The sequence below is a fragment of the Rutidosis leptorrhynchoides genome, chromosome 9 (genome assembly GCF_046630445.1).
Source record: "Rutidosis leptorrhynchoides isolate AG116_Rl617_1_P2 chromosome 9, CSIRO_AGI_Rlap_v1, whole genome shotgun sequence".
Taxonomy (NCBI): domain Eukaryota; kingdom Viridiplantae; phylum Streptophyta; class Magnoliopsida; order Asterales; family Asteraceae; genus Rutidosis; species Rutidosis leptorrhynchoides.
In genome coordinates this window covers 204,425,228-204,441,710 of record NC_092341.1, presented here as the reverse complement: position 1 = coordinate 204,441,710, position 16,483 = coordinate 204,425,228, and the positions used below count along the sequence as shown (strand labels likewise).

Here is a 16,483-nt window from a genome sequence, read left to right as displayed (position 1 = left end):
TTTAAATGCATTTTTTTTTTAAATTTATTAAATGTGTAATTTTTTTTTACATTTAAAATCACATAAGTAAAAATAAAACAAATAGAAAAAACAGAAAAATAAAAATAAAATTTCACATCAGCATTCCACTCAAAGTGACACCAAAAAAGAAACACCATCACTACTCCACTAAAAAAAATAACACGCCCTACTCATTCAAAATATGTAAAAAGACAAGTAACATCACAAGAAACGCCCTACTGGTACAGTGTTCTTAAGAAATTGATAATTTAAATAAATTTGAATAACCTATTTTTCTTACTTGGTTTCTCTGTGCCGCCATCATCACCGCCTAGCGCGCACCCAACGCTTCCGTCAACTTTTTTTTGTAATCGATTTCAGAAACAGAAAAACGAAAATTGCCAAATATGCCTCAAGGTTTTACTTGTAAACAATTTAGATAAATCGATTTAATTGATACGATACATGTAACTTATGATTGCTGTTGTTGTTTTTTGATAGATCTTCCAGGATTGTATTTTGATGCTGAAAAGAATAGGTACTTCCCTATTAAATCAAACATTCCAGGTGCTCCTTCTTCTAGAAACTCTTCATCATCAACCGGTGTTCAAAATTCACCACCCCAATCCAAACAGGTCATTATAATTCCAATGTTTTCAATTGCTTATTTTATTTATATTTATATCTATCTATTTATTTATCTATATCACAAGTAATTTCTTTTAATTCTATCATTATCGATTAGTATTAATATTAATTATTATTCAAGCTTAAACATCAATTTTTAGGGTCTAAGATAATGGACCAACAACCAGTCCCTTTTAATATCTTCTCAGCAATTTTAAAGTTATGTAAGTTTTGGTAGTTATATTCCGAATTTTGTAATGGAATTACATAACATTTTTTAGGATTTACTGGTTTGGAAGCATTCTTTAATATGCGTACGGGCAAAATATTAGTTATAAAAGTTAATGACTGGATTGTTTAATATGCGTACAGGCAAAATATGGAGAGAGTCAAATGGCAGCAAAAGTTGTTAAGATGCTACATATCAGGGAGTTGTGCGGTAATTCAATCACATGTAACAAAAAGAAGGTCAACTTTCAAGAGCAATACCAGAAGATACAGATATCAAAACCTACAGTAAGTTTAGTCTGACTCCATTGAAAACTTAGCATTGTTTACACCTGAAGCATTATTGTAAAAGTTACGCGACTAGTCGGGATTTGATTTTGAAGTAGTTCGACTAGTCCTTGACTTTACTCTGAATTGGCCGATTTGTTAGGTTAAAGTTGTCAAAGTCCAACTCAGTCGGTTAAAGGCTTTGTCGTCAAAGTCTCATTTATCAGTTGAAAGTCGGATTTATTCGGTCAACTAAAGTCAAAGTTGGTAAATGTCCGTTTAGTCCCAGTCTAGGACGACTAGTCCTTACAAGGTTACTGCCGACTAATCCTTGACCTAAAGATGCTATAATACACTCGACTAATAATAATATAATATCAGTTATCTCTACTCTTGGCAAAGGGCCGGGTTTTTTCGTGATATGGATTGCCTGGCATACTTATCATTTTCCCTTCCTCTATAGTTTGTGGAATATTCTTTTACGATTGTTATTTTCCATCTTTGATGAAAATGCTGTACGGTATATGGTCAGATCTGGAAATTTTATGAAACAGCGGGGTTGTTTGATGCTGCATTGGAACACGTATACGTTGACATCCTGACTCAAGATGGTGTTACTAAATCAGAAATATTACTAACAGGTGGTGTTGATAGAACGTTTTGGTATGTTTCTGATATTGTGTAGATTATGATTTAATCTTTTTGCTCTGGAACTTATTATATATCTTGGACCACAACAAAGTTAAAGATTAGGTGTAGCCCATGTATATAGCCTGTCTATGTGTAGAAGTGTGTATTTAATACAACTTCGGTTCTTGTAGAGTATTATGCTAATACGTTTACATATTATTATTGATCTTCCTGTTATACTTTTTATATTGTGTTCGAGGTTGTAAGTAGTCCATTCTACTTTTAAAGCCAGGGACAGACTATATACATAATACATATATATATGTTGGAATAGTACTACAATTCGAGTATTAACTGTCCACTGAAAATCGTAATGAGAAGCACTGTTGTAAAAGTTGGCCGAGTCGGCCGACACGTTGGCTTAGGGATTGGCTTGTCCCGGCTCGCCCAAAAACGCCTTAAAAGTCGGTCAACACCTTAAAAGTCGATCAACGCTAAAAAGTCGGGTCAAAGTCGGGCCGAGTCGAACGAGTCGGTTTGAGTCGCTGGAAGTCAAACTTATGTAAACTAATTATATTTTATAAAATTAGATTTTGTGCTGTAAATCTATGTTTATGTTTGAAATATTTAAGTGTTATGTTTGATGTGTGCGTGCGTGCATAGCGTGCGTGCATGCATGCATGCGGGTTACTAAAAGTCAACATTGGTCAAAGCCTGACTCGTCTCCGTTTCGTCCCTGGCTCGACCTGACTTGACCGAGTCTCTCCAAATTTCCGACCCATGTGACAATGATTTCGTAAGGCTTATCATTTACGTCAAAAGCATAACTAATATGATTACATATAGTACATGTATTGTCCTCAATGTTTTAAGAAAAATCCATATGTATTATAAAAAAATACATGAGTGATGAATTATGAAGAAATCTATCTACTTGAAAATTGAATGTTTTCAATCTAACTTCTTCTAATGCCTTATCATTATCATTAATTATTATTTATGGACATGAAGTTTCTATGAAGTTGGGCGTTTTGGACTACGTCAAATTCCAGCGTTGCGAAGAACGCCAGATCTTTTGCAGACTCCGGACATAGAGAAGCAAACGGCATTATTAAAGTCACCAGGAATGCTTTCGGGTCCCACATCAGCTTTTGTTAGGATGCATTCAAATGTATCCTGCGTAAAGATACCAGGAAATTATTATCCTCAAGCAACTGATGTTAATTCTTCAGTTTCTCATGCTTTGTATCCTTCATATGTATATGTATATATTTTTTACCGAATTTTCTACATAATGATCTTAACTCAAAGCAAACAGAATAACTACTCTGGGATCTGAAGCGTCTGGTGGATCCGTTTTTATGATGAACCTTAGTGAACCATTGGATTATAGTTCAGGATTTGAGATGATGAGTGAAAAAATCGACAATATATCTAGATTCAAATCGACTGTTTGGACAGCAGATATCAATTCAGATGGGAGTCGTGCAGTGATTGGTACGCTCATTTACAACTCAAGTTTGATAGGAAAAATTACATTTTTACTAATGAACGTGAATGTTAAATTATCGGGTCTCGGTTGGTTCAGTTATTGGCCTGTTTGGACACTGTTCATTTGATGTATATAAATGGCACAAGTTTTTATCTGTGTTCACATCTACCTATTTCTGCGTTCTGTTGTCCTACTTTCATTCATCTAAATTTGTTCCTTAATTTGGGTTGTGCAGGTACAAATGTTGGAGTTGCTTTGGTGCATATTGAATCGGGAAGAAAAACATGGATATGCCATTCTAAAAGTGACGTTTTGTCCTTGCAATTTGATTGTTCGGTAAGAACATTATCCGGCTTTCTACAATCATGTATCTATTTTTGATTTACGATTATTCTTTTGATCGTATTGAGTAATTTGCGTTACTGATCAGTGCATGTTTTCTAACTTTGGAAATGTGTTTAAAATTGTACTATTGTGACTATCATGTGTCATGTGGTTTTCAGGGAAATATCGTTTTATGTGGACTTAGAAATGGAGCTATTGTAACAATTGATGCCCGCCAGAAACCAGATTCGTTACTTCCTAGACATCAAATTCCTTTTCCTTCTCTAAAAACAAGCGAATCCGTATGTGGAAGAGGTCAAAAACGTGATAAACGTTTGTTTGAGGTAACTTCCATCTCTATAAAGGTTAATTTACCCTTATATCATTTAATATATTGTTATAAATAATAAATTCAAATCTGGTGATGCTTTCAGATAAAGGGAAATGTCTATCAATCTCGAACGGTCTTTATGCCTTCATCAGTATCATGGTTAGTGCAAATATTCAGCCTTTTCTTTTCTTTTCTTTTTTTTTTTATTTTTTTTTATTTTTTTATTTATGAGTTATGTTCATGACAACGTTGTTGGTTTACGAACTGCAGTTTGGCAGCACTTAAACTGTATGATCAGTATTTTTTGGCCAGCTCCATGGATGGAATGGTAATTTTTTTGCATATTAGTTCGCCTAATTTTATCTCAGCTGCTTATTAGACTCTGTTGGGTTTTGCAGGTAAGGCTTTATGATCATCGTTTGACTCAGAGAGGGCCTGTACAGTTTTACGAGGGAAATGTGAATTCTCATACTCGTATACAGTTTGGTGTTGACCCATCCGAGAGATATTTTATGTCAGGTATCTTGGACTTTGATTCTTTTGAGTGTAAATTCTGCACTAGTTTTTTCTGGTACATCGATTTCCTTCAATTTACTTATAAACGAGTCATTATTGGTATCTTTATTGAGCCAAGTTCTCAAAATCACAGTTTGGCTTAAAATTAGACATCTTAAGTAGGTCGAACATGTTAAAGGTCTCCAAATATTATACAGTATATAATATATTATCAAGAAAACAATTCAAATAGTTTACTTATTTTCATCATATATTAACATATAATTTTTTTTATAAAATTCCAAAAAAAAAAAAGTTGTAGAAGATTTGGTTTTCTCTTTTTGGTTTCATTCCTAAGAAAGGCATGTTTTAGGTGGAGAGGATTTCTGTTTGCGGTTGTGGAATATAAAGTCTGGTGAAATTTTATATGAAGATAAATTTATGACTTCAGTGCCATCGGTTGTGTGCTGGGCAAGAGGTGCCTTCTTATACATTTGTTTACGTTTGATTTGGTTAATGTTTATATGCATTCTTGGTGCTTTATATAATTAAAGTTAATAATTTTGTTTCTGTTTGGAATAAATATATGTAGGAAGCAGAGAGCGCAACACAAGACCCGGAAATCATCTCCCGGGGGCTTGGGTAGCTTCTCGGGAAGAGCTCTTTTATGTGAATATTTCATAACTTTAACCAGCCCAAATTAAAACAAGGAATCAGTTCTGAAATTGCGTTCGACTTTATCCATCAGTTTTGAAATTTGCTACTGCACTCCAACTGTAGATGTAGTTTGGACCTTAGATCATACGTTGTATCTAGATTAATGGCGGAAACACTAATTAGAATGAGTCGAATACGTATTAGACTAACGGGATCGAATTAACCAATGAATAATTGATAGAATCGATGCCTAAGACTGTGTATTCGGTTGGTAAGGGTTTTGGGACGATTAGCAGCAAGTAATACGACGGCCTAAGGGTTTATGGTGTGTAACCTAACACAAAACCACGAAACCCGTATTTATACTAAATACAGCGACCATCGGCCGGTGGTCGGGGACCTTCGGCCGATGGTGACAGTCCCTCGACCGATGGTCCCTACCATCGGTCGATGGTCTTGAGCAGCCAACCGACTGCTTGACCTATTCACGACATTATACTAAGCATCATAAACACAAAGTATAAGTGTCCACGTACATATATGACTGAAATATCAAGTACATAACAAATAGAACAATAAACGTAATAGAACTCGGGATTTATGCACCAACAAACTCCCCCTAAGACCTAGTTCTATTCCATAAGTCTTCAGTCATCATACGGATCGATCACCATGTTGTTCAAGTAGCACAGCTTAGCCACTTTAACATACTGTTCAGCCTGTACCCTGTTTTCACGACGATAAAGCATACGGTTATAGTACAAAGTAAAAATATCAGCTTCGGTACAGTTCCTTAACCAGATCGGATCCAACACACGAATACAATCGATATCATCTTCCTTCAGCTTATCTAAAACAATCACAGCTTCCTCAGAACGATCATCATAAAACCACCAACGAAATCTCTGACTCCAATTCTGCGGCAATTTTCTTAACGGAACCTTCTTCATAGTCTTTGCCGGCTTATACTTCAAAATTTGTCGAGATACTCCATTAATAGGATCAACCCTGTACTTAATCCTCGGATACTGTGGTCTAAAATCCTTCCAGTTATTCGAATTGTACGCGATTCGAACTTTCTTAACCAACAATGATGAGCGATCGTTCATTCCACAATACAACATCTTTAACCTGGCAATCTGCATAAGCTCAAAATACGGCAGTGACTTGAACTCATGACCATGTTTGATGTAGTCAACTCCAAACTCTCGTTTAATTGCAAACATGTTGAATTCTTCAATGTATGCCCAGGCCAAGATCCTTCCTTTCGCACCTTTCCTCAAATTTATCATCTTCAAATACTTTGGCTCAAGCTTCGGTTTTTCACAATACTTTCGAATCCTCAAAATATCACGCCAGTCAGCTTCTAACTTCGCAGCAACCTCATCATTATACTTGACTGGCAAGAACCCTTCAGGCAAAACCTCAGTTCTCTCTTTCTCTTTACACCTTCGATTCAAAACTTCGTCATCTGTTCTAAACAACTCCTCAAAACCAGGAAGATCTTCATTCCTATCATTCATATACGTAGGATATTCTTCAAAAGTAACATCTTCCATTAAACCATCAACTTCCCCATCATCGATATCCTTAGAAATCTCAGGGCCAAAAGAATCATCCTCTGATGGAGGATCATCGGACTGTGCGTCAGCAGCTTTAGCTTCTTCTTGCTCTAGACGCACCAGCTCGTCCAGCTCAGCTCTGGTGAAGTTGTGAGGGATCTCCCCCTCCTCTAAATCATCATAAACAACAGAATGCTTGAACTCATCCTGTTTAGAAAAGAATTCACTAAAACTATAATCAATTTGTAAAGGAATTACTGACAGTGCTGTTTCTTTTGAAGTACCAGGAGCCACCACCATTTGAACATCAGTTTCTCCCTCTGGCAATTCAACCAGATCAAACTTCTCTTCCCAAGCAGTAATCTTAGCCAAAGCCGACTCTGCCACCTTTCTAGCTTCAGAAGCTTCTTTCTTTGCAGCAGTTAACAACAATGATTGATCACCAACTTTCTTCTGTAACAAATCAACCTGAGTTCTCAACCTAGTAACATCCTCAGTTTTCACACGATTCTCTTCTCTCAACTCCTCCACTTTCGCATCCATATCCTTCTTCATTCTCAGATTATCAGCCATAGCTTGAACATACAAATCATTCAGATTCTGAAGCGCAGATGAACTAACTCCTCCTTCTGCTCCTGTATGTGGTGCCTCCGGAGTTGGAGTAGACACAGTCTCTTGAGACAATTGTTGAACAATTGGCGGTGATTGATGTTGCGGTTGAGTTTGTTGCCGTGGCTGACTTTGTTGCTGTTGTTGACTTTGTGCTTGAGTAGGTGCAGTTCTTTGTGTAGCACCTGTAGCAGAACCACCTGGATTCTTCAAAACCAACTTAAACCTCTTGCTCGGTCTCATCTTTGTAGAAACCTGAGAACCTTCATCTTCTACCAGACGTCTCCTCTCACCTCTAGGAGCTTCTTCACCAGTACCAGTATTAACATCAACGGGCTCATCAGCCAAACCTCCAGTACCAGAACCACCTGTACCCTGAGTATTCATCGGCTGATCAACCTCTTCATCACTGTTTGCTAGCTCAAAATCAGGCTCATGACCAGATAGACTGTTCTCATTCCTCCACTTCTTGCCTGGTGGACATTGATAATCTTCCCTCGCAAGATGACACACCAGCTTTCCATCACTAGCACTCTTCTTCTGATTTAATCGATTAAACGTAAGATCAGTCATATGTTTCAGCTCGATGACGTCCTTCTTTGATCTCGGTAGATCCATAGTTTGAGCATTAATCATTATCTGCAGGAACCTCGGATAAATCAAGTATTGTTGGCTCGTAACATTCTCCATCAACATATCAAAGATAACACCCGAAAAATTGAAATCAGCTTTCAGAATCAAGGCAGCAAACATTCCCTGATAAATCTCACTCAGCTCATCAAATCCGCCTTGTAACGTACTCAAACACTTAACAATCACTAAAGACAGATATCTGTACGGTGGAGTGAATCCGCTTCTTTTGATCGTAGCACGTGTAATATCACCAGCATACTCACATCTCAGCACACATCCAGTAATCTTAGTCTTCGACAGTCTCTTGGGCATTTTCTCATCATCCTCAAACAAAAACGTGTTCCGAATAGTATACTCAGATATCTTAACCTCTTGATCACATACTCGACTTACTATCACAGGCTTATTATCAACAGTTTCCACTCTAGCGTTAGCCCAGAATTCTCTCTGATGAGAATAATAAGCAGTACATGGCATTGACACCGCAGCAAATATCCTTGAACGCTTCAAGAATTCAATCACAGTCTTGTACTTGCTAGCATTTGGACCTTTGTCATTTAGACACGCCATCAGATTAGAGTTAGGGCTCGCCTTCAACCCTGGAAGACTAGCAGATGTGGGTCCTCCTGATGATTCAGTCTTAGAACTGTGGACAGCTTGTTCTTGATCCATTTGTGCACCTGACATGATTAACAAAAACTGCAAACACAATTCTTAATCAGCGTTAAATTCATGATTAATTAAGTATCACTGATTTATCATCACAGAACATATCACATTAATACGATCACGGTTACATAATCACATGTTCAAAGTTAGATCATTACAGACATAAGATACCGTATCAATGCTAACAGGCTAGCATTATCAAATTACACAATAATCTGAAAATAATCAAACATAAACATAACATCAGAATCAATCATCCCATTATGGGATCCTCTGGCACTAACTTTTCTTCATGTTGAATCACACCAAGTTTCTCAAACAAGTTATACAGTAAAGCTGCATATGGGAATGGTTCTTCTGATTCAAGAAAATCTTTCATCACATGAATGAGAAAGTGTCCCACATTCACTTGAATACCCTCTAGTAGGCAATATAGAAACAAGACTTCAGTACCAGACAGCAAATGATCTCCTTCTCTCCTAAAAGTCACATTTCTTTTGATGATTCTCAAATGTATCTCATGTTGTGGCAAGATATCTTCATCACTAACCTCAACTCTACCAGTATACACTACCTTCTCTGGCTTGCATATCCTAACAATAACATCTGACAATCTGAATCTACTGGGAATCTTTCTGATATCTTTGCTAGGGTACAGTATCTTAACCCCAGTATGAAGAACGTTTAACAGGTTTGAGAATTCCTCTAAAGTCCACCTATACTGTTGATTAAATAGACCCGAGTGTACAAACTTCTTCTTACCATCCTCTAAAGCAACATTGGCGTAAAATTCTCTAAGTAGAGCAGGACAGTAATAATCCCCAATATCTATGAAAGCCTGACACCCAATCTGTTCCCAAGGAATATAAGTCTGTCGAGTCGCAATGACCTTTTGTTCTACTAAGATTGGTCGATATCTAGCTAGGATTCTCCTACGGTCGATGTTGAACATCCATTGACCAACAAATGAGCCACCTGACATTCTAATACAAACTACAAGCACTAGCATTAGATGGGCATCACAGAAATTATCAGAGACCAATCATTCAATTAAAATTAATCAAAATAATCTACCATCGGTCCAACAGAATGACCATCGGTCGATGGTGGAGACCATCGGTCCGATGGTCTAGACCTACGGCAGATGGTCTAACCACATACACACACTGGTCAAATAACGACCTTCGGCCGAGTGACAAGATGTCCGGCCGATCGATGGACACCATCGGTCGATGGTCAGAGACCCTCGGCCGGAGGTAGTTCATCAGATCTGTGACTCGAAATTGATCAAATCGTCCGATTTGACGTTTCTAGTTCAAATTCCTGTTATAACAGATGCTAAAGGGGCCGTTTATCATACATCAAACATCAATTTCAACAGATCTCAAATAAAACTCATCCGATTTAAAGTTTATACTTCGAACACTAAATCATCGATTACAAACAAACGATTAAGAGTTATGTTACCTTGTTTACGGCGCTAAGATCACAAAGAAAAGATGAATAATAAAAACTGGATCAAAACCTTTCTCCTTAACTTCAGAAAATTAGGGTAAAATCACACAATTTTGGCCAGAGTGACTGACCCGTTCGTCGCTGGGTCCTTTTATACCCTGTCAGTGACCATCGGCCGATGGTCAAGTCCGTCGGTCCGATGGTCTTGACACTCGGGCGAGGGTCTGAGTCCATCGGCCGGATGTAAAGACTGTCGGCCGGTGGTCTGACATTTGAAAACTTTTAAAACTTAACACTTTTCAATATCAGACTTTTACCCATTTACACTAACTCCCCCTGGGACTGATCTCCACAATAAAAAACATCACGCTTTGTTCCTTTAAGCTCAAAACAACTTATATTCAAAACAATAAGAAACCTAAGGTTCCTTTCACAGTAAACCTTACCCAGAACTGAGTTGTGGACTTAAAAGATGAAATATAAATGCACATGCAACTAACACATGAATGCAAACTAATTCAGAAATGCATGCTCATGCAAATACACAAAGCAAATAACTGTACAAGATCAAGTGTATCATGATCAGCAATATAATAACGGATATAATCAGTAACATTTAACCTTTTAGATCTGTGGATAATAAACCTTTAACATCAGTTTCATAAAGCATTAACATTAACAAATTCATGATGTTATCAGCATAGGAACAAATAATACTGCTTATCATCAGTCACACTTCCAGAAGAATAACATATCTTTTTGTGAGTTGGCATATAAAATTGATTGAATCTTTTTGATTCGGGGATCAGAACTGAACTATATTGACATGTTATTCCATAGTTCATTCACGAACTTATTCATTAAAGCATATACAGAACAACCTTCAAATATATCAATAAACATTCATCAACTTTCACCCTAGATTTCGATGATCACGTTAGATTAATTACTTTAACATTTTTCAATGTCAGATTTACATCACAAAGTCAGTCCTCGTTTGAGATCGCACGATTTCTCGGGTAGAACAATTGAGCACAAACCTGTTGACGCTGTCCTCTTATCACATCAATGTACTTTCGATTCTATTGAACAGAACCATCTCACGATGTTTCTAGCAACCCTGTCAGCCTTTGGCTTCTACCTTAAACTTATACCTTTCGTTTCAGATAACATTGTTAATCTCAAATTTATTGCATACTCTGTTAAGGACGCATACCGGCCGCTATAAACCCCATACTTAAACGGAAATAGTATGATGTATGGTGTTGGATGGATGGAAGTGATATATATATTTGAGTGATGGAACGCTAAGATACCTTCCAGAAGATATTCCCTCTATCCAGGTCAATAGGCACAATCCCATATCACAGACAAAAGATGTAAAGTTCACTAATTGAGATGTGAACTAAATGATTTAAGTTCTCTATATCTGATGATCTGATAAATTCTCCCCCTCGGATGTAGATAACGAAATCGTTCAAATAAGTCTCCGATTGGAATGTATGTTGTCTCAAACATTGATAACCGAGGAATCTCTGAAACTCTGTTCAATTCTTGATCCATGATTCTCTTGCAGCTATGTAGTGCATCATGTTATTTACAAATTGAAATAAATACATAAATAAACATAAACAATCCATAACTTGCAATTTTTTTTTTTTTTTTTTTTTTGGATTTTCTGATGTTGCATTTTCTCCTTACAATACATAAACAAAATAAATAAATAAATGATTACAACTAAACATGATGATGACGCACCACTGTCTTTGACATTTGTTATAACTGCACGGAAAACCAATCTTCGTATGTGGAAATCTAGAACCCGATGATGTTGCCTTTTAAAAATCATTCTGTGTCTATGATACAAAACTGCACTTCTCAACCCTTTTAGAGAAAACATCTCCCTTTGGGTACCCGATATGTATGTTGTTGGATTTCGGTCCAAGTAATAAAGGTAAATAGAAACAAGTATGCATCCTAGATAAAATATGCTCACCTTGGGGACTCACAAAATTATCCTTTTGCTACCGAGTATAAATCGTAGTAGGGGAGACCTCAACCGTCTGTCGAGTTTCTGTTCAATCATTTCTCGGTACATATTCAGTGATAAGTAGGTGACTACCCTCAACCGCTGTAAACCTTTCCACGATTTCCTCATCATGATATTTACGCGTTATTAGTGTGATCATCTCTATCTAGAATTAGATCAATAAAGTTTACCAACATATTATCAATCATCCTGTATTACTTGTTTTTCACAACTTACATGTCAGTTCAGTATTGCAATCACTTCCCCACAAACATAACAAGCAACTCATTTTCTGATTTTTCACTTTTTATGGATTTTCTATTTTTCTAATTTTTATTTGTTTTTCTGGTTTTTCAATTTTTATGGCTTTTTGATTTTCTCTGTACAAAAGCATAAAACTATCTAAAAACATAAGCAAACATGCAAATTTCAGTAAAAACTAATCTATCATGCAAACGAAAAATGCAAATGATCTAGAAGCTATCATGCAAAACTATTCAAACTCTACAAGCAGTTTCTAACCATTCACAACTCAGTCTCAGGCTTAGATTCCTCTGTGTCAGGAACCTCAGTTTCAGGAATTTCAGTTTCAGGAACTACATCTTGAAGCAACTTAACACCTATCTCATTTAATAGAAATTCAAAACGTGGTTTATCAAAAGCTTTTGTGAAGAGATCAGCCCTTTGGGCTGTAGTGTCAATTTGCACTACATCAATTAACTTTTTCTCATAGCAATCTCTAATGAAATGGTATTTAATCCCTATATGTTTCGTTTTAGAGTGATTTACGGGATTCTTAGTGACAGCTATGGCAGCAGTATTATCAACATAAATAGGAGTGTTAGAGATTTTCAAACCGTAGTCACGTAGTTGCTGTTGTATCCAGATAACCTGTGATGTACAGCTGGCCGCGGCAATATATTCTGCTTCACAAGTGGACTGAGCCACTGCTGTCTGCTTCTTACACTGCCAGGTTACTAGTTTGCTACCAAGAAATTGACACCCTCCTGATGTTGACTTGAAATCTTTCTTGCAACCTCCATAGTCTGAATCACTGTACGCTGTGAGATCAAAACCATCCTCACACGGATACCATAACCCTAAGCTGGGAGTATCTTTTAGATACCTCAGAATCTTCTTGACCACTAACATATGATGAACATTAGGGTTTGCCTGATAACGAGCACACAGGCACACCGCAAACATTATATCTGGTCTAGAAGCAGTTAGGTACATTAGAGAACCTATGATAGCCCTGTACAAAGTAGGGTCCACTGGAGCACCCTCCTTATCTGGTGAAATCCCATGATTAACCGACAACAGAGTCTTAGCTGGTCTCTCTGTATCTACCTGAAAGCGCTTAAGGATATCAGCAACATACTTCGTCTGATGTAAGAAGATGCCTTTATCCGTTTGAGCTACCTGCAAACCTAAGAAAAACTTAATAGTTCCCATGGAACTCATCTTAAACTTCCGTTGCATAACCTTCTCGAACTCATCAACCATACTCTGATCTGTAGACCCGAAAATAATATCATCAACATAGACCTGCACTAACATAAGATGTTGTCCTTTCTTCTTGATGAAAACTGTCTGATCAATGACACCTCTCCGAAAACCATTTTCAAGCATGTAGTTGGACAACGTTGCATACCAAGCTCTAGGAGCTTGGTGTAGACCATATAGCGCCTTTTCTAGTCGATACACCTTTTCTGGGAAATGCGGATCCTCAAAACCAGGCGGTTGTTCAACAAACACTTTCTCGTTTATCTCACCATACAAAAACGCACTCTTCACATCCATTTGATAAACTTTGAAACCCATATAGGACGCGAAGGACAAGAAAATCCTGATAGCCTCCAGTCTCGCAACTGGAGCAAAAACCACATCATAGTCAATTTTCGGGATTTGCTGATATCCCTTAACCACCAATCTAGCTTTATTACGAATCACTATACCCTGCTCATCTTTCTTATTCTTCAAAACCCAACGAAGACCATAGGGTACACAACCATGCGGTGGATTGACTAACCTCCAAACCTTAAGATGTTTAAATTGCAACAGCTCTTCCTGCATAGCACTTACCCACTCATCGTACTTTAAAGCTTCGTATACATCTTCCGGCTCGATTTGACACACATAACACGAGTGGGCATGAACAAACACTCTCCCTGTCTTGTTCAATGATGAATAAAAAGCTGTCACCAAATTCGCACTTTCACTTTGAACATCTTCAACTGCAGTCATATTTTCAGTAACCGCGGGAACCTCGGATGTAGAGATAACTCCTGACGTGGATGCCCCAGATGTAGTAGTTTGAGGAGGATTGACACTAGGCAGTCCTCTTGTATCCACATAATAGTTTGCCAGACGCTTTGGTGGCAGAATAACACGATTCGATCTCCGTACACCTCCTGCATCTGCTATCTGTTCTGGATCAGTCACAGTAGATGGTTGGTTATATAGAGGATTCAGATGTCTCTCTGTCAATACTGTACGTTCCACATCATCATCTAACTCACTATCTTCATCTGTATCAACTACCCCGTCCTCATTAGACTCAAGATTACCTTGAACACTTTGTGGACTTGGTTGCACGCTAGAAACCGGATTCTGAACCTGCGTAGGAATAGTGATAACATTTTCTGAAGAATTCCGAGAATCAAACAATATCTGAGTCAGAAGTTCTTCCTCTGTAGCACCTGGTGGAAGATTGAATGAATCAAAAAGCTTATCATACTCAAACTGCCATGCATAACCTTTACTGACACGAGGCGGTGCATTGCGCTGAATATCAACTTCAAACTGTTCTTCCAGACGTTTTGTCTCATTATTGTACACCCGCTTGTTCGGATTCCCGTAACCCAAGAAGATACCAGAAACAACCTTTGAATTAAATTTTCCTCCAGCATCACGTACCAAAATAGTACAAGGTGCGCCAAAGGGTTCGAAATGTTTAATATTAGGTTTTCTCTTATGCAGCAGCTCGTAACAAGTTTTACCATGACGCTTCACCACGAGAACTCTGTTCATAACATAACACGCTGTACTCACTGCTTCACCCCAGAAGGCAATCGGAAGACATGAATCAGCTAACATTGTTCTTGCGGTCTCAATCAAAGTCCTGTTCTTTCTCTCAGCAACACCATTTGACTGTGGTGTATAAGCAGGACTGAACTGCTGTTGTATCCCCTTTTCGTTACAAAACTGCAGCATCTGATTGTTCTTAAACTCCGTACCATTATCAGTACGAATCTTTCTCACTTTCAATTTATATAAACTTTCGAGCTTTAGAATCAGCACCTTAATATGCTCAAAAGTATCCGACTTATTCTTCAACATCACCACCCAAGAAAAACGTGAATATTCATCAGTAACTACCAAGCAATAGGATTCTCCTGTGAGAGTTTTACAGTTGACTGGACCAAAGAGATCCATATGCAACAGCTCCAAAGGAATGTTAACAGAATGATGCTTTTTGGTAGCATGTGACTTTTTCGTTTGTTTCCCCTGTTTACATGGAAGACACACATCAGGAATATGAAAACTTTTAAGATTAACACCCTCAACTAATCCATTGTGGACTAGATTGTTCATCTTCCTCAGACTCAAATGACCCATACGCTTGTGCCATATGATAGACTCTTGTTCAGTAGCTTTAGAAACGAAAGCCTGATGGCCAGTAGCTTCCTTTACATGAGCCTTACGCATGTCAAGGATATAGAGATCCTTGCATCTGGGAGCAGTCATCAGAATCATGTCTTCCGGAATAACAAATTCTTTCTTCAAAATATAGCATTGTTTATCATCAAATGCTACTGTATACTTCTTGTCAGCAACCTGAGAGACTGAAAGCAGATTGTTTGACATCTGCTCCACAAAATTAACCTTATCAAAGCTGACATTTTCATTCGCGATTACACCTTGAGCAGTAATAAACCCTCCTTCACTACCAGCAAAAGAAACCGGTCCACCATCCACTGTTTTCACATTAGAAAGTAAGGACAAGTTCCCTGTCATGTGCCTGGAAGCCCCACTATCAACAATCCATGTACTGCAGCGTGGATTGTAGGCGACCTGCACATTAAAGTAAGAGGATTAGTTAGAAAGGGCAACCCATGCCCTAATGGCAGTGGGTTTCCCGTCAATGCCAACAACTGGCAATTCCACCCATTGTCCCTTGGATCCCGAAGGACCTGCAGGACGTTGAACACCCTTCACCTCAGATTTTGGTCTCCAAACTGTATTTTTAGGCAATTGTTTTCTATAATAATCGTTAGTTTGAAAAACCTTTGAATCAATTACTTTCACATTTGAATTGTGCACAGGAGAAGATGATCTTCTATAAAAAGAACGATTTGGGCTGAGATCAATCTTCCTGCGGGGTGTCTGTCTAATGGGTCCACAATCCACAGCCCTGTGTCCCAGCCTCCCACATTTGAAACAGTTAACATTATCAAAATCATTAACGTTAA

The 16,483-nt window shown here is 37.8% G+C and overlaps 1 protein-coding gene across 2 annotated transcripts in view; it reads left to right on the top strand.

Moving 5' to 3' along the window:
• The first annotated feature begins 290 nt into the window (after positions 1–290).
• LOC139866804 (uncharacterized) overlaps positions 291–16,483 on the top strand; it is a 33,805-nt gene continuing 17,612 nt past the window's right edge. Inside the window, exons 1-13 of one of the 2 annotated variants that reach the window (XM_071855091.1) lie at positions 291–417; positions 502–635; positions 1,000–1,143; positions 1,655–1,785; positions 2,764–2,997; positions 3,071–3,249; positions 3,480–3,580; positions 3,748–3,912; positions 4,003–4,058; positions 4,170–4,227; positions 4,298–4,418; positions 4,768–4,872; positions 4,987–5,170. In XM_071855091.1, the coding sequence (XP_071711192.1) occupies positions 408–417; positions 502–635; positions 1,000–1,143; positions 1,655–1,785; positions 2,764–2,997; positions 3,071–3,249; positions 3,480–3,580; positions 3,748–3,912; positions 4,003–4,058; positions 4,170–4,227; positions 4,298–4,418; positions 4,768–4,872; positions 4,987–5,078 (1,530 nt within the window). In that variant the 5' untranslated portion in view covers positions 291–407 and the 3' untranslated portion in view covers positions 5,079–5,170. Of the gene's footprint in view, positions 418–501; positions 636–788; positions 852–999; positions 1,144–1,654; positions 1,786–2,763; positions 2,998–3,070; positions 3,250–3,479; positions 3,581–3,747; positions 3,913–4,002; positions 4,059–4,169; positions 4,228–4,297; positions 4,419–4,767; positions 4,873–4,986; positions 5,171–16,483 lie in introns of those variants that run through there. The other variant, XM_071855092.1, reaches the window with a different exon arrangement.